Here is a 25478-nt window from a genome sequence, read left to right as displayed (position 1 = left end):
TGTACCGGCTTTAGTGTCTTGGTTGTGATCAATAAAATGAAGTATAAATGATGCTCTGCGACTTGCGAGGCTAGGTCAGAGAAGGCCATGGCTGTGTTGGATCACACTCCCTTGACAAATCACTCCCTCTCAGAACACAGCCACTACACTGCAGCAATGCCACACAAAGAGGTCTCATCCCATTGAGCTCAGCCTTTGAGCCTTCCCAGTCCAAGAGCCAGAAATAGGACTAAAAAAGTGAAGCCTCCAAAGATTCGAGTCCCTAGCCATTTGATTCATACCCAAATAGTCACATTCCCAAATGTGTCCCCAGGTATTATGAGCAGAGATAAGCTGTTCTGGCTGTGTCCTGTCTGAATTCCCAGCCAATAGAATCTATGAGCATAATAAAATGGCTGTGGTAATATGCTGGTGGGTTTTGGGATGGTCTGTCATGCAACAGTAGATAACAGGAAGAATAGATGTGATTATATTTGGTTATACACAATTTAATAAATGCAAAGTAAAACACGAATTTATCCTTTTCCCAATTCTGCCCGAAATACTGCTCATTTTCACAGAGTTAACAATGGCCATCAGCATTTCATTTCTAACCTGTGAATTACTTGGGGGAAGAGACTATATTTTTTTCGCTTTTTTAACCTCAGTTTCTGGGACAAGTTCTGCACAGAGTAGGCATCTAAAAATGTACTTAACCAAACATACATTGGGAAAAAGCTCACAAAGAGGGGAATTATAAAATACCTAAAGGTTAGCACTTTGTAAAATACAATATTTGTGGTATTCAAAAGGAAGACACTACGTGAATAATGAGGATACTCCTTTGACTGCTTTTGAGTAGCATAATGATGTATAAATTCATAGCTAGTATTAATGATGCTATATACACACCTACCAGTATAATTTATGATGGCAAATAATGGAAATGAAATCAAGCATGAGAATAGACTCACGTTAGTGCTTCAGAATAATTATAATGAGGTGTAACTCCCAGAAACTTCTGGACTTCATCCATCACAGTAGCTGGGTCAGATCTCAGCTGCTGTCCATCAATAATTAGCAACTATAAAGTAAAAAATAGTCACTTTGTGAAGAACAAAACTAAATTAAATAGACTGAGCTGCCCCACTTGACCTGGTATGACATTAATCAATTAGGTCAGTGTGAATAGGAAGAAAATATGCATCACTTAGAACACATTTTAATATTTACTATTCTTGTGTCCTTCCAAATAAACAACAACTAAAGTTTGCCATAGGCATCATTTATAACCCTTAACTAACTTGATTGTTAATCAGAAATAAACATAGACTCTCTTGATTTAGTAGCTCAGTAGAAACTCGATTTTCCATCTGTCATGTAATCAGATAATTATCCAGCCTACAGAATCCCATGAGCTAACCTTGGAGTGAAAGCCTTAGAAATGGCATACAGATGAAAATTACTCATCTATTCTCCTTATAAACAATGACAGAGAACTGAGGTTTCAGTTGTGACCTGATCTGGAGTAAAGAATATAAGCAATATGCTTTCTTCAAATCCTTACCTCATGTTCTATCCCACATTCCTGGAGCTGTTACAGCATTTTCCATTTTGACAGTCTAAAGCAGGACTTTCTTTCCTTATACAAGTCCTACAGGACAGATGTCAGAGTATCTGCACATGCTATTCCATAAAGGTATTGTCTAACAGGCTGTTCTATTAGTAGTTGAGTTATTGCCTATGAAACATGTGATGTCTTCCGTATGATGACTTAGCACTTTGAGACCAGCTACTATCCAAAAGAAGATCCCAAGAATATGTTTCACAGCCACTTAACATTTTAAAACTATTATTGACATTAAACAATGCAAAAATTGGGTCACTTGGGTGGCTCAGTCGGTTAAGTATCCAGCTCTTGATTTTGACTCAGTTCATGATCTCACAGTTTGTGAGATTGAGCCCTGTGTCAGGCTCTGTACTGACAACACAGAACCTGCTTGGGATTCTCTCTCTCCCTCTCTCTCTCTCCTTCCTCTGCTTACTCTTGCTCTCTCTCTCTCTCTCTCTCTCTCACAAAATAAATAAATAAACATTTTTAAAAATGTAAAAATCCACATATCTTCTGTAGGTATGACTGACTCATTATAAATTGCTATCTGTGGCAATGTTATTTCTTACCTTGTTTGTCAAGTGCAATACAACCAAGATATAATAAACAGAAGAAATTAATTTTAGGACTTTACCTGAGAAGTAGCAAAGTAAGTTAGCCATCTTTCGATGTGGACTGCATACCATCCAGGTACGAGGCATCTCCTTTGCAAAGCTTTCAGGTCCGGTGAGGCCCAGTGTCCGGTGGTAATAACTTCATAGAAATTAAACCTCAGGGCAGCTGGATCTTCATGAGATCGTTGGTGCTTTAACAAGAAAGTCAATTGTAAAATTGATTTTTTTAATGCCTGCACGGGTATGTGTGCATGTGTGTGTTTGATGTATGTATATGTGTGTCTTTTATTTCCAAAAAGTAATGAAAAATTATAAATTAATTTTAGAATGAAAAAATAGGGGGAAGAATGCATATATTAAAACTCAGGCTTTGGCGTATATACACACGTCTGTGGTTGTCTTCATGTCTAAAATGTTTAGGTTCAAGGCAAGAGACAGAATACAGGATTTTCTTGATGGGTCTGATTAAAGTGAATAGATGTCAGGGACTAGACAAATCAAGCCCAATGAAAGAGATTTAGATTGGCAGGAGTAGACTCACACTTTACTTTGCTCATTGTTTTATTACAGCTAGTCCTGCAGGTTCTGACACTTTCCCCAAGACCGCTGTGTAGCAGATGCTATGAGTACAGAGAAAGCAGATGTCTATTCCTAATGCTTGTTTAAGTGTCACAAGGAAGTTGACATTGCCCCAAATCCTTTCCTTTTGCTCTCCCAATGGTTTCCGTCCAACCCTGCTAATTTCCAAGTACCCCTCCGCTACTACTTTTCAGTACCAAATCCTCCTCGTCTTTCCTATCAAGCCATCATTAGTCAAGCTCAAGAGCCCAATATAAAGAGAGAGGAACTTAGCAGTCAATACAATTTCATAAGCACTCACAAGCTCCTTACCAGAACAAAGAACTGCAATCGATTCTGGAGATAAAAGGATATAAGCAAAATGTCCTATCTTCAAAGAAATAAAAATTTTATATGGGAGACAATAGATTAACAGAGTGTAATAAAGTCATATATTTGACTAGAGGTATAAATTATTTGCTGCGGTAACCAGACCTATAAGTGATTAGTTCTGAATGAAAGATGAAGGGTTTCTTTTTTAATGGTTGAAAATTTTAAGCTAAAATGTAATAAGAGAGATTTTTATAAGTAGAAAAAATAAACATAGAAAGTAAGAGAACTTTTTTCCTTGAGTGAAAGTGGATGAATTGTGGGAACGGATGAATTGATTTTGCAAGACATCTAAAAGTTTAACATAAAGACAATTAACTGCAGGATGAGGATGGGAGTGTATTAGGACTTGATACATTTGTGTACCAGCAAGTAATCTATGTGAGTTAGAAAGAAAAATCATTAAAAAAGTAAAGATGATTAAGAAGTGGTTAAACAGTGAGTGGTAGATTGGTGGAACAAATAAAATTTTTGAAGTCCTCTCATTTTTGTATATTTATTGACATTCTTATATGTATATGCATTATGCTGAGTACATTGAGACTACATAATACATAGAATTGATATAATGTATAGAAACCACATACTATAAAGAAACATAAAAATATGTTAATGCTAAAATTTCTATTTTAAACAGTGATAATATGGAACTGTACTTAATCTGCCTATATTGATTTATAAAAGTTTAACACCAACTTTTCTTTATATTCCTGCAACTAAGAAGATTAGCATAGAAATATGACCCGAAGTCACAAAGGAGCATATTTTCTGGAAAAAAATCACCTATAGCTTCTCTGTGAGGCCCATTATAAAGATGTGGGGTAGAAATTACAGTGGCAGGTGACATTTGTAGGAGTTTCTGAATTACACCTGCTGAGCTTTGGATTTACGGTATTTACTGAATAGACAGGGCTAGCTCAGTAACAGGCTGTATTCTTTTGAAATGTGGGGCAGTCTGGGGACCCCAGTCTTAGCAATATGGCAATAAAATATCATAAAATATAATTCCTTTCAAGTGTGTATGTTCAAAACATTTACTTGAAGAAGCAGGCACAGATTCTCTTTTATTTAAATAGTTTAATCCATGTAAAAAAAAGATTCATATAAAAATGCTCCATGGATTCTGCTAGGAGAATGTGCAACATTTTGCCCCCAGGACTTACTTGCAAAATTTTTAATTAAGGCTTCATATTTTAATGTTTTTGTCACAATGTTTTTAAAAAGTAAGTGTATCTTGTGTTGCAATGTGAATTTTCATAAAGTGAGAAAGGAACATTTTTATATCTTAAAGGAAACAGTGACTCATGGGATCTAATCATAATAACTGGATGTTGCTCCCAATCCCGGTGTTCAGCTTGGATCCCCAACCACCAGCAATCCCAATGTACAGGGTCACGATTTCTTGTCCATTATTATTTGTACTTGGCCATATATGTCTATTGAAGAAAGTAAAAAAAAAAAAAAAAAGAATGAATAAAAAATGTAGAATGGATAAAAAGTAAATGAATAAAGAATTAACAAAAAAATTACTTGTGCGCTCTTTAAACATTCCCTTTTAGTCTTGTTTATTTGGGCATTAATATATATATGCATTGAACATACACTCACAACGAACTATGAGATCATGGCCTGAGCTGAAACCAAGAGTCAGATGCTTAACAAACTGAGCCACCCAGGCACCCCAGAAATGGAAGGATTCTTAACCAGAGGCCCACTGATATAATTCAGAGAGTTTCTGAACCTGGGTCTGGGGGAAAAAAAAAGCCTCTTTATTTTCAGTAACTTCTAAATGAAATTTTGCACTTAATTTACCTATGATTTTACTACCAATAAAAATAAGTTATTTTTAGATCACATTACGGGTGTTTCAGATACATCAAAATGTTGTTTATGCTCATCCTACTTCAACATTACAGAAGCATTAGTCTCACCATTAGATCCTGCCATTTAATTGTTTAAGAAATATTTGTTACGGAATTAAAAATTACTTTGACAATTATATTTCAAGAAAGTTGTTTCTCTGTAATTCTACATAGTTATATGCTTTTAAAGCATATTTCTGAGGGGTGACTCAGTTAAGCATCCAACTCTTGATTTCGGCTCAGGTCATGATCTCACCTTTTGTGACTTCGAGCCCCGCGTTGGACTCTGTGCTGACAGCACGGAGCCTGCTTGGGATTCTCTCTCTCTGTTTCTCTCTCTCTCTCTCTCTGCCCCTCCTCCCGCTTGTGTTTTTTTTTCCCTCTCTCTCTCTCCCTCATATAAACAAACAAACAAACAAACAAACAAACAAACAAACAAACTGAAAAAAATGTGTGAAAAGGGACCCATAGACTCCAGCAGCTGCCAGAAGGGTCTCATGGAGTCCTTCCCTCACATCTAAGCTAGTTCCTATAGTCATCCCTTCCTGGCCCCTCAGGATCCTGACAGGACAGATTCCCGATTTCTCCCCCAGGCCTTACACATCTCTCCTTTTTTGGAAACACCACGTAATCCACATCATTACCGCCATAGAGGACGGTTCCCTTGAACGCACTTTAACTTCTCTATAACAAGCGTGTGTCTTGTTTTTTTTTCCCTTTGAAATCACATTTCTGTTTCTACCTCCTACTTAGACTTTCCTTCACCAAATCCATCTGGGTTTGCTCTTTTCATTCGGTTGTTAAAGGCTCCACTTCTCTCCATGTCTTTCAACTCAGTGAAAATAATTCAGCCCTTGTTTTGCCTAATTGTCTAATTCTTAGTAGCTGTTTGACACTGTTGTCACCTGCTCACCTCCTCTATTTGGTAGTCCTTGCTCCCTTGTATCAGTGTCACCACATTTCTGGATTTCTTTCTTCTGTTCCTCTGGCTGTATTCTCTTATCTCTCGGGCTGCCTGATCGTTCTCTATACTTTTCTTCTCTAAACGCTTTCCTTAGAATTTCACCACTTTGGTGGCTTTTTTGGCCTCTGATTCACAGATTTCTGTCTCCAGCTCAGACCTCTCCCCAGAGTGCCTGCTAACTAGCTTTACTGTTCCTTTCAGTACAACAGTGATTCCATACCTCATGATCACCATTTGTACCACATTATTAGCACTCGCCCCTCCAACCAGTCCTGTATCCTTCTTCAGTGCTTCTATTGTTTGGGGAATATATACTCAGCATCCAGTTGCCCACATCAGAAACTTGATTCACCCTGACACTGTTTTCTCACCAGGGTAAACTGATTTTAATCCCTACCATCTCTTGATACTTTATACTTCGCTCAGTTTCTACTTACTCTCTGTCAGTGCTACCTCATTTCTCAGCAGGACTATTGCAACAGCCTCTACCCCATTTCCCTGAATAGTCTTCTGTTCCACTCCACTCCATTCTTCAAATAGCAGATAGCCTGCTTTCTAAAAGGAAATCTGGTGGTCACACACCAGCTTAACTTCTCAAAGGCTTTCAGTTACTTGGAGAATAGCAGTCACATGGTCTCCCCACCTGATTTCCAGCCCCTGTGTACGTCTCAGACTCATCTTCCACAGGTCTCCACCACAGGTTTTCCTCTCTAGCCACACAAAAGTTTCCTTAGTTCTTTAAATGTGCTCCCCCTCTATCCCCACTCAGTTTATACTGAATCATTCTTCAGTTTTAAATCTAAAGCTTATCCCTTGAACCAATACTCTCCTAGCACCATACAAATTTCCACACAGAGCATTCAAAACTTCTAATTATATATCTCTGTGATTATTTGATTAATATCTAGCCACAATTTAAAGTGGACACAATGTTTTAATTCATATTCGATTGTTTAGAACCATCATTAAATGTAGTTGCAGAATATTGCATTTCAGTATGACACAAATCTATATTGTTGGGTATTTTTGTTTCCTTTTTTTGTTGTTATTGTTTGAGTAGTACTGTGAAATATAAAGGGATAAGTGTCTGTACATCCCTTTGAACTCTTCTTTATGATTCATTCTAGAAGAGGATCCATAACACAAAAGGACCTTTATAAAGCTATTTTGATAATTATTGCCAAATTCGTTTTTAGAAAAGACCTCCATCTATACCCTTCTATCTCAATGTTTGAATATCTTTACCATCACACCCTTGCCAGGAGAGCGAACAAACATTACATTTTTGTTGAGATGATATTCAAAGAGTATTATTTTAATTTATATTTTGTTGATCCCTAATTGAGTTGATCATTTTCATATGAATAGTTGAGCAGTTGCTTTTGAGTGTATTTGTGTATGTGAAATGTCTATGCATTCTGTTTATTTGTTCACTTTTCTACTGAGATATTATGCTTTTTTATTTTTACCAATTTACAGAAACTTTTTTTTTTTTTTTACAAATTAAGGGCACTAAACCATTTACCATGTATTATTAAAGTTGCTCTACTTAGATGTGTACTTTTAATTTTGTTAGTTGTGATAGACTAATATTTTACATGTTTATGTTATTTAAATCTATTAATTTTCTGATGTATGTCTTCTACTATTTTATGCCTGAAATTCCTTGCTTGACTTGACATGAATTAAATATTCAGCTTTTATTTCTTATAATTTCTTTTCTTTTTCTTTTTTTTCTTTTTCATTATTTCTGTTTTTTGTTTGTTTGTTTGTTTGTTTGCTTGTTTAGTTCTATAACATTTGACCATTTCATACATCTGGGCATCTAGACTTCATTTTGGTGTTCATCATTGCTTACATGTAAGCTATGGCCAAATATTTACAACAGTATTTTTTACTGCTTCATACCTGGTACCAAGAGTATGCCCTGTCTGAGGGGTCGATGAGAATGGTGATGATCTTGGCTTTGGGGACCAGAGATGCAGCTCTCTTGGGAGCTTCTTCTGAATGGAAGTAATTAGCACTCTTTTCAAATAGAAAGTCACTTGTAATGTTGGATGGAGTAGGGAAAAAGTCCATATACCTGAAGGCAGAGAAAGATAATTAATTAATCTGAGTTCTAAGTTCTTCTCTAACATGCTATGGATATTAAATAATTGGACATTTTTACATTCATTTATATTGATTTCTAATTATTAGTGTTATAGTAGTTGAAATTGTGCTATTGTATACACTTTGAATGTGAAAAACAACTCAAAATGTTATTGCCCTAATGAGCTATTAGGGGAAGGAATGAGATGAAATAGGTAGACTTTTTAGTTTATTGACTTATTTTGAGAGAGGCAGACAAAGAGAGAGAGAGAGAATCCCAAGCAGGTTCCACGCTCAGCACAGGGCCCCATGTCACTACTGGGAGATCATGACCTGAGCCCTAAGCCAAATATTAAGAATCCCACACTTAACTGACTGAGCCACCCATGCACCCGGAAATAGGTAGGTTGTTAAGAACAGAGGGAAATCCTTTAGATTTGGGTTGATACTCTCTGTTATCAAAAGCCAAATTCAGAAAAATTAAGTTTACCTTTGGCACACAGAAAATTACACAATATTGCCTAGTAAATATTTTAAAATAGTAAATGCATGTTTGCAAACTTGAATACAAAATTTTTAATTTGAGATGAAAGTACACAAGAATGGAAGACGTGTAAGTCAGAATAGCTATAAAATCCTAAACAGATTAAGGCATAGCTGCTCTCCTCCTTTTTAACTTTTGCATAATTTGTAGTATGTGTAGCAGTGAGAACACATTATAGTCTATCTAGAGTAATTAAGAGGATATTTCTTGCCAGTTGATCATGTGGTGCCTCAGTAGGTTCACTCTTCCATATGCTGTTGGAACATTCCTCTGTGTGTAGATTATGGAATCAATATGTTCAGAGGTTAACTCAGTGCAAGGCTTTAATTATGTGTGTAATCCTCCTTACAGCTCATCACTTCTCTAACCCTCAAATGTTTTAGAAATAAATAATGAGAGCAATTAAGAATTCATATAAGACACTTATTTTCCTCTTTGACATTTGTTATTATGTTTCCCAAATGTGAAGTGGTGAAAAGTCTCATCTATATTCCTGCTTAACAATTTGTGTTACATTTGAGCTCACAGATAAGTGAAAATTGCTGTTATGCTTTTAGTAACTTGCATGCACTTCCAAAATTCATTTAGTTTTTTAAAAGTAAGGTAGAACAGTGATATCCTAGGTGCAGCTCGGCTCCCTGCCTTTGCCCTTCCCCCACTCTAACCCTAGCTGGGTCTAAACAGAAGAAGCCTCTTGTTGAGGACAGGTTTATGTGCAGTGTTGACATAAAGTTACACAATGCAGAGGTATGCATATAGGGGAATTTTCCTTGGGGGAGATTTGTCTCATATAACTGGAAATTGGAATCAGAGACATGTTTTCTTAGAAATTGCAAAAAAGCTAGGATAAAGCTCCAAAGTAAAGATCAGTTGTAATATCAGGTTTATTCTATTTCAGTTTAGGGAAAATATTGTGATTTTAAAATTTTTCATAACTTATTAAATGCAAAGTAATATTCCTTTTATGCATGTGTGTGACTAGCATTAATATGGTTTTGGAAATGCGCTGTTATTATTTGCATGACAAATATCAGCTTATATTATTATACAACATTCTACAGTCTATGTGGTTAATAAAGATACATGTCACAGAGTAGAAAATAAAACAACTTATTTATTTGTTTCCTTAAGCATCATTTGTGAAGACAGATTATGTATTTAGTTAAAAAAATTCTAGGCACAGTAAAATAATAATATGCTTAAGCAGAATTTTAAATATCCTTATGAATAATTCTGACAAAATATCCCATAACGTTCTTTATGCAATCATATTAATTTACCAGAAAAATATTATCATTATTGCACTGTCCAAATCAAATTATAGGCAACACTGATTAAACATATCGTTGTTATAAATTAATTTCTAATTCACTATGGTAGAATTGAGCATAACAAATTTATGCTGTAATTATGTAGATGCCATGCATACATCTATAATTGCTCTGCTGTGATTGAGCATTTGTTAATAATGGACTTTATTTTTTGTTATTTTCCTTACCAATCAATTCCCTTGTGGTAGTTGTTGCCATTAAAGAATTGAACTTCTTCAAATGTTTTGGGGCTGGGAAGATTGCTGATGATGGAAGGGTGCATAAGAAGGAATAAGTAAAGTGCAGTTGTTCCTATTACAAAAAAGGAGGCAAAGGTTATATATGACAACAAAAGAAGATACAATTACTATCTTAGCAAAATTTTTGTTCAAAAAGTCATATTCAGAAGGCCAATTTTTTTCTGGTGTCAAAACGATTTCCTTAAAATCAATTAGGTGTATTTCATGTGGCAACGATATAAGTATACTTTTATTAGTCTTCATGGTTCCATTTACCTAAACATCTGATTTAATATTTGTACATAGGCAAAGGTGAGCAGACTGATGATATAGCTATCTTTGTCCTCAATGTATTTTTTACATTTTTTTCTGTTTGAATTGCAGTAACTGTTCTCCTGTATAGGATGATACAAAGTTTCTGCTTTAAATTATTTTATTTGTGGTAAAAAGTCAGTTTACTTGAAGAAGAAATATGAAAGATACCACAGGAGAAGCATAACATACAAAAAATGCAAAAAACACACAGGTGGTTGTACGAAGATATGACAAAACTAGGCATCTGAAGGGAATGATACTGTACTTCAAGACGGGAGAGAACTTCAGAAACCAATGGTTCAATTTCCCTCCTGGAGTCAGGTGAGAGGCTAAAGCATCAAGGGCATCCAGCACAATACCTGAACATGGTGGGTCTCATTTAATATTATATTCAAATCAATTCAATTCAATAAAACTATTCAACAGATGTTAACTGGTGCTACTCTGTGCAATCCTGGTAATAAATCTTTTTTTTTTTCCTGGTGATAACTCTTGATAATAAAAACTCATTTGCTGGCCTTGATAAACCTAAAGTGTATGTGTGGACTTGGGCCAAGTAAACAGGTATTTGCACCTAGTGAGACAGTTTCCATACTGAGAGAAGACAAGAGTGCCTTTCCAATACATGAGAAAATGGGTGACTTACACTTGGGAAGCCAGTGAAAGCTTCCAAGAGGAAGTGTTTTCTCAGGTTTTGCCTTAAAAACATAAGTGTTCCCAGTAAGGTTGAAAAAGGGGGGGCAGGAATCTGGAAAGATGGCCACTTGAATGTCCTACACTGGCAAAACAGGCAATCAAATTGGATAACTGAGGCACTCGGCTGAACAGACTAGCTGATAGAACCCACTGAGTGTATGTATCACAGAATGCTGAGGTGCAATCTCTGACCCTTGTTTCAACTTGAGTTGGGCCAGAGATTGAACGGCTACAGCAGAAGGCATCACGAAGTGACTGGGTTTTCATAGTTCTCATAAATCAAATTTTCCATTCTGGGAAAAATTATCCCCTTTTTAACACGGGGGATCCAGGAAGGTTGTTGGATTTCCTGGCCCTAGAAGACCTGGAGATGAGCTACGCATGTGGGCTGGCAGAACAGTAATGATTGCAGTCAGGAACCTGGAAGCTAAGCAGATCATCAGAGAATTGGTATTTTTTTCTAACATACCTTAAGCTCATAGGAGCAAAGTGTACTGTGCTTTAAGTATTAATGAGATGCCCACCTGTTTAGATCCTCAGAACTTTTACATGACCACCAAGACTGAATAGGGGCTTGAGTAGTTAAAGGAAAGTGACAACAGATCTGAGGGGACCAACCACCTTGGAAGGAAGACAGGTTAAGGAATCTAGAATAGGTGGCTCCTAGTGAGATGGGAGGGTAAAAATTAGTAAATCCCCTAAAATTAATTACTAATTACAACACATAGAATTATGAGGGATTATGGAGTCCTGAAGAACTGATATAAGTTGCTCCTGAAAACAACAGAAGCTCAAAATGGAGAAACTTTTAGAGGAGGAAGGAACAAAATGTTCCAGTGAGAAAAAATAAATTAGAGTATTATAGGGTATCTGGGAGGGAACAGGGAATTCAGAAAGGTTCTTTCTAAGTAACTTTTAGGATGGGACCTACATAAAAATGTTTTAACTAATGATGAGAATGAAGTGTGTATGTGTGTGTGTGTGTGCGCCCACATGCGTGTGCATGCACAAGTGAGAGAGAGAAAGAGAGAGAGAGAGATTTGAGACACACAAGAGAGCTGAGAATATTAATAGTTTCACAGTCCTGAGATGTTGAGAATAGATGGATCCAGGGGACAGATAAAGAAGCATTTTTGAATTATTGCTGAATATCGCAAAACAAATACATTATAATTTCACTAACATGTACAAATGTTTAATTACCCTAATGGTCACAGAATTGTACCAGATTTCCCCTGGGCTACATAAAGGCAAAGCCTTTATGTTCTGAGCCACAATACCTTCATGCCTCCAGGAGCAGGAAGGACATCAGGAGGCATCTGACAGGAAGGAAGGAGAAAGCACTTTCAACTGAGGACAGTAGGTATGTGGCTTGATACTCATATAATTGGTCATAGACTCTGGGCCCACCACCTCAAAATATATATTTATTTTATGATCACCTGTGTTTTCATCTATTATTGACATTCGTTTTTATCCAACGTCTTTGGTATAAATATTTTGTGGAGGAAGTAGAAAAGACCTCATCCCTGGTAATATTCTGAGAGAAACTACATTGTATTTTATATATAATTGATTTCTCTACAGTTCTAACAGAGTTAGCCAGTCAAATCATGACAAATTAATATTGACAATGGGGACACTGCTTTTCTGGGAGAAGTAATGCCAATGAATTATGGCTTTAGAATCATAGTGCTAAATTTAACCTTTTTGGAAACCCCCTCCTCTCCTGGTAATATCAAAATTTGACCCAGAATCAGAAAGGATGCTTATTTGTCTGAAGGATTCTAGCAGTACTGGGATTTAATCTTTGAGTGCCATAGCCTAGGCCTACCCTGCTCTCTCCCTGTCCTTGTTCACTGCCCACTGTCAGCTAATAGGAATTCCTTGTAGGATTCAGCAACGGAGAAGTGGGACATCAGTTCCTTCCATTCTCACCTCGCAACAGTGGAGAAAACAGGGGTTTGCAGACTACTTTTGTGTTTCATGTTTATTGCAAAGGATGTGTAGGCCATGTTTAAATTGTTTAAAGACAACTTTGCATTGAAGACCATATTCTTAGCATTTGCTGTGTCCGGGAAATTTACAGTTCTGACAGCAGTTGGGAGTTCTGCCAACTAAAGCAATAAGGAGAACAAAAGAAGACTTTAACTTCTATGATTGAATGGATTTTAAGAATTATCACAACCATTTTCACATTAGAATAGCATTTTCTAACAGCATATAAAATATTATTACCATCCAATTCCTTTATTTTAACTTTGTTTGTTTGTTTGCCTTGGGGATGCCAAAGGCAGTTAAAAGCTTTATTTCCATACTGGCAGGTCAAATATAAACACAAACAACAAGGAGGAAAACTAGATTTATACTTACTAACCTGTAGTTTTCTCACAGAACTAAGAAGTAATAATATTCAAAGACAAATGATAAAAGATACGTCTTTAAATTAAATTTTTAACATAATTTTACGACACAAGAATGTTTTATTTCTTTGGTAGTCTTTCCGGAGTTAGCACTGCTATAAGGGAGTTGGTAGAAAATTAATGCACATTTTAAACAACAACAGCACAAGTGATATATCTGAAAACATGTGCTGCTTTTGTTCCCTCCCTGCACACGTGTAACTTATTGTTGTAATACAATTTATATTCCTGGAGGAAGAAAAGATTTCAACAACCAACATCTAATAGTCTGGAAATTTTGCCCACAACCTTTAAAATGATCTACTTGCTTGTATTACAAATATCTTCATCTGGGCCAGGCTTATTTATTGTGACTGTTTGTTTTGTGTTATGGTTTGTGCACTCACTGATGAAAATGCTTCTAGTCAAAGTAGTGAATTCAAAATACAGCAACTCAATAAAAACTTTAATTAATCAGGACATGAGCAAAGTGTATAAAACTGTCACATGCTGAAGAAAGTATAAAATATTCTAATTGAAAGTGTCATCTCATTGGTGAAATACTTTCACTCTCTTTTACTGCAGTCCTATACACTTGTCCTTCAGCATATGAGAAAATACTAAGGGAAAAATGCCTGATGAACCTCAGGTGTATCAGATAATAAGTCCGAACCATATTTATACTTAATAATTATCTTTAAAATACAAATCACACATGTAGAATATTTTAAAGTAATAATGGAAATGGCTCTGGAAAAAAGTCAATTCAGGGCTGATCTACAGTGTAAAATAGTTTGAATCAAGGCAAGCACTGGCTTTATAACCTAATTTAGGAGATACTTAGCCAAAACTACCAAAAAGTAGAGATTAAAATCAGATACTGCAACTGTCGTACATTAACACAAAGTTGTCAAAAATTTGACATCTGTTGAACAGATTTAAAATCTACAGTTAAAAAGTTAATCCCCAAGTCTAATTAATAGGCAGCATTAGGTCCCTTTGAGGATCATAGCATGAAGATGATCTATAGGGATGAAGTACCATTCAAATAATGAATTTGGACGGGTGTCTAGATATTTCACATGGAAAAACCTAATCCAATTATACTGTATGGCAATATGTTTCATGACAAAAAAAAAAAAAAAAAAAAAAGAAAGGAAAGAAACAGAAAGAAAGCAAGCGGCAAGGTTAGCTATTCTTACCTGTTTTTTGTGGCCCGATGACAAGGAATTTTGGCAAGTGGTCACAAGTTTTCTCTCTGGACCAAATGTCTTTGTGCCGTTTATCATCACAGGGATTCTGCAGGAAGGAAGAATAATGGATCTTAGTGTGTAATGAATTCCTCGATCTGTTCTGTAATAGTTGTTCAAAGGACAGGATCAAATTCTTGTCTGATACCTTAGAACTAGGAGTTAGAACTTGTTTTGGTTCTGGTTCTTTGATTTCCAAATTGTTTCCTTCTGAAATGGCACCTTCCTTTCCTTCAAGGCTAGAGCTTAGCATCAAGTTGATCTTGCTGTCATCCTCTTCTGAAGCTTGGCTAGGCTCTAACTGCTGAGATTCCACTCTATATCTAGAAACATGTCCTCTGTTTTATGTCTGTATACCTGAGCCTTCACTTGTCTTAAGCTTCTTCTAACCATAGCTTCTTGGATACCTGTGCTCTGCCCTAATCTTTCCTATTTCTCTCTCCCTGGGGGCTAGATGGCCATCCTTGAACTCCATACTTAGCCAACTTTTCCTTTCCTTTTTGCACTATGTTCTATTCTGTGCTGATCCAGCAAATCCTAATGTTTGATCATACCCTACAAGTTGATAGCATATAGATCAACATTTGTAGCCTGTACCTCCCTCCTGAGCTCCTAACCTATATTTTAAATGGCATCTGTATAATTGTTATGTAGATGTGGTGAGTAAATGCCAGGCCCAAAATACCCATGGATCCAATTTTATCTCCATCTCAACCTTCTCCTGTTTCATTCTCCTCCCATTTCATTTGAGTGACCCACATTTATTATCTAAATCATGACACTTTTGAGAATTCAAAGGGCTATTAAATGAAAATAATACAATTTTTAAAATATGTATTAACTGACAAATTGGTTTTATTATATTGTTAATTTAAATAATATATTCAAAAATCATTTTCACAAATAAAATTCTGTCTAAATACACACATTAGGTATTAAAACAATTACAATTTTATATTATTATCCAAATATTAAAAATGACACAAAATGACTAAACACTTATGATTCATATTTGTGTATTTTAATCAGTTCTTTAGCCACATTTTTTTCTTTTGTTTGTTTATTTATTTATTTGTTTGTTTATGTATTGAGAGAGAGACAGAGTATGAGTGAGGGAGGGACAGAGAGAAGAGAGAAACACAGAATCCAAACACAGAGTCAAAGCTCCAGGCTTTGAGCTGTCAGCATAGAGCCTGACATGGGGCTTGAACTCACGAACCACGAGATCATGACCTGAGCCGAAGTTGGATGCTTAACTGACTGAGCTGTCCAGGGTGCCCCTAGCGACATCTTTTTCTAATACCATGCCAGGACAGTTCCTCTCAAGAATGATTGTTTTCAGCATGATCTTATTATGTTTTACTGTCCCATAAAATTGCCTGCAATCTTTTTCAAAGTTACACTTATGATTAATTAATTTGAAAATGTTGATACTTTCAATTGACTCTTCTCTATTGAACACTATATTTTTAACTGGGGAAATATTTTCTTTATAGAGGTGAAATAAGCTCAGAGTAAATTCTGCTAAAGGAAATTTGTTCTGTTATTTCCAATTCTATTTTGTCCATTTTTGACCATTTTGCCAAATATAAGTGCTGCAAAATCATAGACTTCTCAACGTTACATTCTAGCACAGAATATAAATTTATCTAATTAAAAAAAGAGACCCATCAAGAAATGCTTATCACAGTTGAAATTCCAAAGTTCAATTAAAGAATGCCAAATTAAACCCTCTAGTTCATTTGAATTCTCATTACTTAATTTGTTTAGTCTCCTCCCTTCTTGCTTTGGAGCTTTTTTTAAGATGACAAAAAGCACTAAAGGAAGAGAAAAATATTACTTAAATATATTTTTTCTCAAAGTAATATTTTAATATTTTTACCAAAAATAGTATCAAAGCTGTTTGTCCTCAGTGTCATCATATAGACTGAAAGGGTTAGATCGTCTTGACATTCCACAGAACTTAACCACTAGTCTTCTATATTGACTTCATGTTAATTATATCTGATAGGTATCAAGTGTCAAGTACTCTGTTGTCTTTGTAAGACACATGCACTCCAGAGGGTAGAAGTTTCAGGGACCCACCACCGTGTGTGGTTTTTCAAGGTCCACTGGTCTGGATCATACTGAGACATCTCTTCTGAGTAAGGGTCTATTTTTGTTCTTTGTGACTCCGATGACTAAGAAAGAATACAGGGCTTGATAGGCCTCTTTGGGTTTTGGAAGCAACATTTTATTGCACTAGAGAATATTGATCTGAGGCATTGACAGGATGATGCAGAAAATCGCTAGTTTTCAAACCCAGAACAAGGAAGAGTCCTGCAAGAGGTTAAGACTGAGGTACAAGCAGCTCTCCCATTTGGATCATACCTCTGGGCAGACCTAGGGTACTATGGCATCCCTGCCAAGTAGAATTTTGGTTAAGCCCCAGAGGAGAATTGCAGTGTGCACTCCTAAGGTTCTGCAGCAGGATGTGCCACTGGCAGAAATCATTCAAACTGGTATCTACTCCTGGTATGCTACTGGGCCCTAGAGGAGATAGTGTTTCTCATGGATTTTCAAAGTGACTGGGTGGCCATAACTGGACATCATAATTTGAGCATTGGCAGCCCCACCAAATCCTAAATCCAGTTGTACCTACTAGCAATTCATTGTTAGATGGGAGTGGTATGTCTGGGATCGATCTCAAGCTGATCCAAAGGCTACAGATGACCTTTACAAATGAGTGACCTAGACCCTCATGTCACCTATCACTGTTCCACCAATGCCTCTATATCAGCTTATTCCTATATTTTCATGGAAGGCCCCCTATATCTGCTGATGAAGAGGGGGAAACTCAAGCTTGTTTGTGGATAGATTGACCCACATGTTAGCAGAGGCTGAAAGTGGACTGCTGTTGCACTACAAGCCCCATGTAGAGACGTTCCTAAAAACTAGTCGCTAAGGGAAAACTTCCAATTAACAGAGTTATGGGCAATGTTCTTAGTCATCTACTTTTTTTGTGGATAGACTAGTAGGGCAATATAAGGAAGGATAGAACAGATGAATAGGCAGTGGTGAATAGGTTACCCAAGGGACTGAAAGGAGTGATATGGGAGTATTAGGGCTAATAAGTTCTAGGGTAAAGACATGTTGATGGACTCATGGTAGTGACCAAAAAGTTTGATGATCTTTGTACTGTGCATTAATGTACACCAAAGATATTCAAGGTAGAAGTGTAAACAACCAAGTGGACAGAATGATTCAGCCAGTTCCCAACATTCCCACATGTCACCTAAGCTCTGTTCTTAGCCAGCCCTTTGCTGGAGCAATGGGTTTGTGAATGGAATACCTACAGTATCAAGATGGAAGCCATTCATAAGCTTCCTTCTCCCAGGTCTGCTCTAGTTACAGCCACTGTTGAGTATCTGACCTGCCAGTAACAGCGAACAGTTCTAAATCCCAGAAATTGACTATCCTACCACTTAATAGAAAATTGATTATTTTGGACAGTTTTACTTTGAAAAGGGCAGTGATTCATCCTGACCCATACTGACACATATTCAGAGTATGGATTTGCCTTCTCTAGTCACATACGCTGTATCCTCTTCTCTTTCCTGTTTTACTTTTTCCCTTATAGGTTTTTCTCTTTTTTTTTAAATATGAAATTTATTGTCAAATTGGTTTCCATACAACACCCAGTGCTCATCCCAACAGGTGCCCTCCTCAATACCCATCACCCATCCTCCCTTCCCTCCCACCTCCCATCAACCCTCAGATTGTTCTCAGTTTTTAAGAGTCTCTTATGGTTTTCCTCCCTCCCTGTCTAAGTTTTTTTTTCCCCTCCCCCTCCTCCATGGTCTTCTGTTAAGTTTCTCAGGATCCACATAAGAGTGAAAACATATGGTATCTGTCTTTCTCTGTATGACTTATTTCACTTAGCATAACACTCTCCAGGTCCATCCATATTGCTACAAAAGGCCATATTTCATTCTTTCTCATTGCCAAGTAGTATTCCATTGTGTATATAAACCACAATTTCTTTATCCATTCATCAGTTGATGAACATTTAGGCTCTTTCCATAATTTGGGTATTTTTGAAAGTGCTGCTATCAACATTGGGGTACAAGTACCTCTATGCATCAGCACTCCTGTATCCCTTGGGTAAATTCCTAGCAGTGCTATTGCTGGGTCATAAGGTAGATCTATTTTTAATTTTTTGAGGAACCTCCACACTGTTTTCCAGAGTGGCTGTACCAGTTTGCATTCCCACCAACAGTGCAAGAGGGTTCCCATTTCTCCACGTCTTCTCCAGCATCTATAGTCTCCTGATTTGTTCATTTTAGCCACTCTGTCATGAGGTGATATATCTCAGTGTGGTTTTGATTTGTATTTCTCTGATGAGGAGTGATGTTGAGCATCTTTTCATGTGCCTGTTGGCCATCTGGATGTCTTCTTTAGAGAAGTGTCTATTCATGTTTTCTGCCCATTTCTTCACTGGATTATTTGGTTTTTGGGTGTGGAGTTTGGTGAGTTCTTTATAGATTTTGGATACTAGCCCTTTGTCTGATATGTCATTTGCAAATATCTTTTCCCATTAGGTAAATTGCCTTTTAGTTTTGTTGATTGTTTCCTTTGCAGTGCAGAAGCTTTTTATCTTCATGAGGCCCCAATAGTTCATTTTTGCTTTTAATTCCCTTGCCTTTGGGGATGTGTCAAGTAAGAAATTTATGCGACTGAGGTCAGAGAAGTTTTTTCCTGCTTTCTCCTCTAGGGTTTTGATGGTTTCCTGTCTCACATTCAGGTCCTTTATCCATTTTGAGTTTGTTTTTGTGAATGGTGTAAGAAAGTGGTCTAGTTTCATTCTTCTGCATGTTGCTGTCCAGTTTTCCCAGCACCATTTGTTAAAGAGACTTTTTTCTGAGAGTATCTCTTCAATAAATAATTTGAAGCCAAATTTCGTATCTCAGATTTTATTCCAATTAACTTTCCATCCCCAGCTTCTATGTAACATGAATGCAGTGCAAAGTAAAAAGACAAATAATATATAAAGACAACTGTACTTTGTGAGAATTCGCTTTGGAAAAAGTTAGGGTATACTTTGTGGGTTTTTGTATGAATTCATCTGTAGAAACGGTGATGAAATGAGTTAATTACAAGCCAATAAACTTCACATTTTTTTACTCATTTTGCACAATAACTTAAATTTTATTTTATTTTTACCAGTGTCTTTAATTTATGCCATCTTTTTATTCAATTAGTATTCAATCTCAAATCCTTAATAGTCTAGCTTCAGTTTAATTCCATAACCATAATTTTCACTATGGCAGAGAAGAGTAGACTATTTGGTTTCCTTTTATTCTTTCAGTTATGGAACATTCCTTTATTTTGCATAGTCTATAGGTTTCAGCCAGAGACTATATTTCACAATCTCTTTTGAATCAAGCTTTCTTCATCTGAATCATTTCAGTCCAAAGGAAAGTATGCCAAAATAATGTAAAGTATCTTCTTAAGTGTAAAACCACTCTCCCTGGATTTTCCCTTTCCTAATGACTGTCAGCTGTAAAATGGTTACAATTGCAACATGTGCCTTGGACTCAGAGACATTGAACAGTTGCCAACCTGGGGCCCCGGATGACCCTCTATGTGGAATAGAGCTATCTAATGCTCCTAAATGTCCTGTGCATTTTTAGACAGTTGTATGAGTGAGATATATATATCTGTTTTATTTAGTCAATTTATTGTTTGGAATGTAATCATTATAGCAACATTGCCTATACTCTAACTTAATGTGTTTCAAAGCACTTGTCTATGAGAAGATAAGGAACTTGAGTCAGAACGTGAATTATTGTACTGCTTACTGCAATAAGAACATCCTGCTACAAGCAAAAACAAAATTCCAGCTGAAGCAGCCAGCGTGTTCAGTGATATAGTTGGTTTATAAGTTTCACAACGTTCTCGTCTCATGGAAAATCAGCAAAAAGCAATTCAAGCCCTTTCATGGACCACACTTTGAGTAGCACTGCTCTGAATTAACAATCGCCAACACCATACACAAAAATAAACTCAAAATGAATTAAGAACCTAAGTGTGAGCCCTGAAACCATAAAATTCCTAGAATAAAACAAGCAAACAGGCAGTAATATCTTTTAAATAGGCCTTAGTAACATTTTTCTAGATATATCTCCTCAGGCAAGGGAAACAAAAGCAAAAATAAATTATTGGGACAACACCAAAATAAAATCTTTTCTATAGCAAAGGAAACCACCAACAAAATAAAAAGGGGAGGAGATATATGCAAATAATATATCAGACAATGGGTTAATATCCAAAATATATAAAAACTTTTACAACTCAACACTGAAATAAATCCAATTAAAAAATGGGCAAAGGGCCTGAACAGACAGTTTTCTAAAAAAGACAAGCAGGTGGCCAACAGACACATGAAAAAGATGCTCAACATCACTAATCATCAATGAAATGCAAATCAAACCACAATGAGGTATCATCTTACACCTGCCAGAATGGCTGGAATCAAAGACAAGAAATAACAAGTATTGGTGAGGATGTGGAGAAAAAGGAACGCTCTTGCACTGTTGGCAGGGATGTAAACTGGTACAGCCACCATGGAAAACAATACGGAGATACCTCAAAAAAGTAAGAATAGAAATACCATATGATCCAAGAACTCTACTGGGTATTTACCCAAAGAAAATAAAAATACTAATTCAAAAAGATATATGCACCTCTATATGTTTATTGCAGCATTATTTACAGTAGTCAAGATATGGAAGTAACCTAAAAGTCCCTCTATAGTTGAATAAATAGAGAATATGTGGCATATACATACAACAGAGCATTACCAAAACATAAAAGAGAATGAGATCTTGACATTTGTGACTACATGGATGGACCTAGAGGGTATTTTGCTAAGTGAAGTAAGTCAGACAGAGGAAGACAAATGCCATATGATTTTGCTTATATATGGAATCTAAAAAATAAAATGAACAAACAAAAATGCAGAAACAGACCCATAAATAGAGAATGAACCGAAGGTTACCAGAGGGCAGACGGCTGGGGCAATGGGAAAAATGTGTGAAAGGTGGTGAGAAGTACAGACTTCTAGTACAGAGTCACGGGAATAAAAGGTACATCATAGAGAATATAGTCAATGGTATTGTCACAGTGTTGTGTGAGGACAGTGGCTACACTTGTGGTGACCTTAGCATAATGTATAGACTTCTGGAATCAGTATGTTGTAGACCTTGTGTAACATTGTGTCAACTACAGTTCAATTTAAAAACTGCCAAAACCGACCTAATGTTTCAGTTTACTGTATTCACTATTATAGATATACTCATGTCTGTACCTGATTCTTCCAAGCTTATTTGAACAATTTATTTTTCTGTGCAATGCTCTTTTTTTTTAAACCAATCCATATTAAAAATTTCACCAATTATTCTAGTGTCAGCTAATATGTCCCATAAAACTTCCTTATTTTAGAGGGGTGGCATAGCCCAGTTGTTAAAAGAGTGTGAGCTCAGGAGGAAGACTGCCTGTGTCTTATGGAATTTTCCTAAATTCTCTGAGTCTCAGTTTCCTTATCCAAAAAATAATGATTGATGGTATCTACTTCACATGGTTAGTGAGAGTGTTAAAAGAGCTAATATATTTAAATGCAAATTGTTCTCTATAAAAGAGAGTGATTATTATGTGATCCAATGTTAGCTTTCCCCCCCTACCTTTGTTTAGATGAGTCAGTCAGTTGAAGCAGCAGAAAGAAATTACTATTGCTGATAGACTGGTTTAGTATAGATATCCTTCCTTAAAGCAGACTTCCTGGTCTACTGTCTGAACCCTAGAACCTAAGGTGGTTGTCTCTTCTCAGCACAAATTCATGGTTCGATGACTAGGTTTCTGAGATGTACGACTTACTTGATAGGGAAATAGCTTGGGAGTTTCTTCAGGAAAACTTGAGAATATAGATTGCTCTGTGAGACCCAAAGACCCCTGTATAATCCCAACACAATTTATTTTTGAATATGCTTTCTGTCTGGCTCCTACAACTCATCCAATTTATTGTTTTAGCACTTGCCATCACTCAGGTCACAACTAAAATATGACCCCATGTAAGAGGCCTTCCCTGATGACCATAGCCAAAGCACCTCCTCCCAATCCTGTCTCTCTATGGTAGCTTCTGGTCACATTTCTTTCACTGTACCTGAAATTATTCTATTCAAGTATTTGTTTATAGTAATTTTAAATTACATATATATAATGCATTTATATTTGTAATTCTATCTCAACTAGAATGTGAGTTCTCTGAAGCAAAAACCCATGTTTGTCTTCTTGACTGCTACAATCTAATACATAAAAAGTGTTTGATAAAAATGGACTGAATGAGTAACCGACTTAAGACAGGCACAGTAAATCTATAGTAATAGGCATAGACAGATTTTGCTACGTTTGAAAACTAATGTAATATGAACTGTGTAGACATTTTACTTCCAAAACTATGACCAAAAAGCATCTGCAATCTCCAATGATGTCTTTCATAGTGCTCCAGAAGCTAGAGTTTGCTATTTCCTTAAGCCAAAGCTTTATACCTTGAACGTTTTCCTCATATTAACTGCTTTGTTTGTAAAGAATTTATTTCTCAACTCTATTTTATACGTTAAACGATAGGAAAGCAGTTCTCATGACCTACACTTATCAAGTTTCCCCACACACATCTCAACGAAGAACAAATCTCAGATTGGGTGTTTAATTCATCTGCTCAAATGGTTTCCATATTCTTAGCAAAAGTAGACAAGCAAACTGATCAATCATTCAGCGCCACTGCTGGAAGTGTCTTTTGTGGGATCTTCTGGTTCCCTATGTTCAACTAGGCCACTTATTTTCTTTACTGCAGTACACCTTGTCTCTGCCTTTCAAATTTTTGCACGCAAAACCTGTGAAGTGGGCAAATTCAATATAACACTTGAAAAGAGTTTTCTTTGTCACACAGAACATGAATAAACATGCTTGTTTTAGTAGACAAAGACACTAATTATTTCTAGTTGTACTTTCCCAAGAAATTATACCAACAAAAATAAACTATCAAATAAAATTCCTGGATGCTGTTACAGTGCTTTCTGCTCCAAGTGCTTTTATGACTAACAATTCAATTGACACTACTCCTGTTTTTCCTATACGTATTTTACAGTTGGTGGCATTTGTACACCTCAATCTAGGCAGATTGCCTATTTTTATAACTGCGTCCCTTGTATGTTATGCTATTTTCAGACTTTCCAGATGTCCATTATTTCTTCTTTCACCTCTTTTCCTGCATGTTTCCCCTTGTGTCTGTTAATCACAAGTCTGTAAACAGGATGTTTGCATTTCCTATTTTATATTCTGAAAATGTTTGTTTAGATTTTTCCTACTCTGATTTTTCTTCTATTGCCTGAATATTTGAATAACAGCTAACATAATATCTAACCTTTATTGATCACCTTCTATATTCCAGGCACTTGCTTGACATAGATTATTTCTAATCCTCAAAACAACCTGGCAAGACAGATATCATTATCCCTTCTTTACACCTGAGGAGACTGAGATGCAAGGTGTTTTATTTAGGTCTTGCTGAAGGTCACACAGCAAGTTAGTTTCAAATCTAGAATCCAAAGCTGGTGTTGTCTCTGAAGTTAAATAGTGTGTGTGTGTGTGTGTGTGTGTGTGTGTGTGTGTATGTGCGTGTGTAAGAGAGAGACATAAAGAAAGAGGGAGACAGAGAGAGTTTGTAGGAGTGATTATGAAGGTGAAAGGGTCTTCCCAAGAAAAAGCAAAGCATTTCCTTGTACTTTCATACTTTGTTCCATTGCTATTATTTTAATTTCAAAAGTCAGAAAATTACAAAGCAATTATATCCCTTTTCCTTCTCTAACCTGATTGCTCTCTGCATATCTGAAACTGCCATAAACAGTAATTTACTCTTTTAAGTATCTAGAACTATAGATATATTGAAACTTAAAAAAAAAATATTCAGTTAAAATTGCTTTAGGCAGCTCATGGTTACAGTGTCAGTCTAGTAAAAATGCATGTAACTCAGCTCTCACACAGGTAAAGAGGATGCAGGTGGTTTTGCACATGGAATACACGATGAGGTGAGGCAGATTTACTTTTAAGAAGATATAAGAGAGGTAGAGAGAAGATTCCCTGAGGTGATGGGCCGGACTTAGAAAGGGGAGTAAATTCTGATGAAATTGTGTTACTGAGAACGGTATTAGCACGCAGCTTTTTCCTCTTCAATTGAGTAAGAATTTCAAATTCATAATCAAGCTAAAAACATGTATTTTTAAAAAAATCACACTGCTTACCTTATCCTGAAGTTCATAGTTTTATAGAATACATGAAAATAACTTCTGTTCTCATTAGATGTAGTTGGAATAACGTTGCCTTTACTAAAAATCTGCTTTGCTCATTGCTTCTCCACATCCTTCACTGACAAGGACACTGTGGAATTATCAGTGAGATTGATTATCCACTCTCAAGTCATGTGCCTATTCCAGATAACTGGGACATATCTAGACTTTAATAGCTAAAGCCTTAAAAACGCCCAGTGCTCATGGCAAGATTATTTTGTTAATTACAAACGTTTCAGAGATTATTGGCTTTCTCTTCATTTCCTTTCT

General features: G+C 36.3%; 1 protein-coding gene across 2 annotated transcripts in view; it reads right to left on the bottom strand.

Annotated features, from left to right (window-relative positions):
- The window catches only part of LOC109248522 (bifunctional heparan sulfate N-deacetylase/N-sulfotransferase 4), a 417596-nt gene that overhangs the window by 11396 nt on the left and 380722 nt on the right, over positions 1 to 25478 (bottom strand). For both annotated transcript variants that reach the window (XM_019418297.2, XM_019418308.2), the window contains exons 9-13: positions 14779 to 14875; positions 10113 to 10236; positions 7888 to 8062; positions 2226 to 2396; positions 954 to 1063 (exon numbers count right to left, since the gene is read on the bottom strand). In XM_019418297.2, the coding sequence (XP_019273842.1) occupies positions 954 to 1063; positions 2226 to 2396; positions 7888 to 8062; positions 10113 to 10236; positions 14779 to 14875 (677 nt within the window). The remainder of the gene's footprint in view (positions 1 to 953; positions 1064 to 2225; positions 2397 to 7887; positions 8063 to 10112; positions 10237 to 14778; positions 14876 to 25478) is intronic.

The sequence above is a fragment of the Panthera pardus genome, unplaced genomic scaffold (genome assembly GCF_024362965.1).
Source record: "Panthera pardus isolate Hobbes unplaced genomic scaffold, ASM2436296v1 HiC_scaffold_13, whole genome shotgun sequence".
In the NCBI taxonomy this organism is placed as follows: domain Eukaryota; kingdom Metazoa; phylum Chordata; class Mammalia; order Carnivora; family Felidae; genus Panthera; species Panthera pardus.
This window is presented reverse-complemented; position numbering and strand designations above follow the sequence as displayed.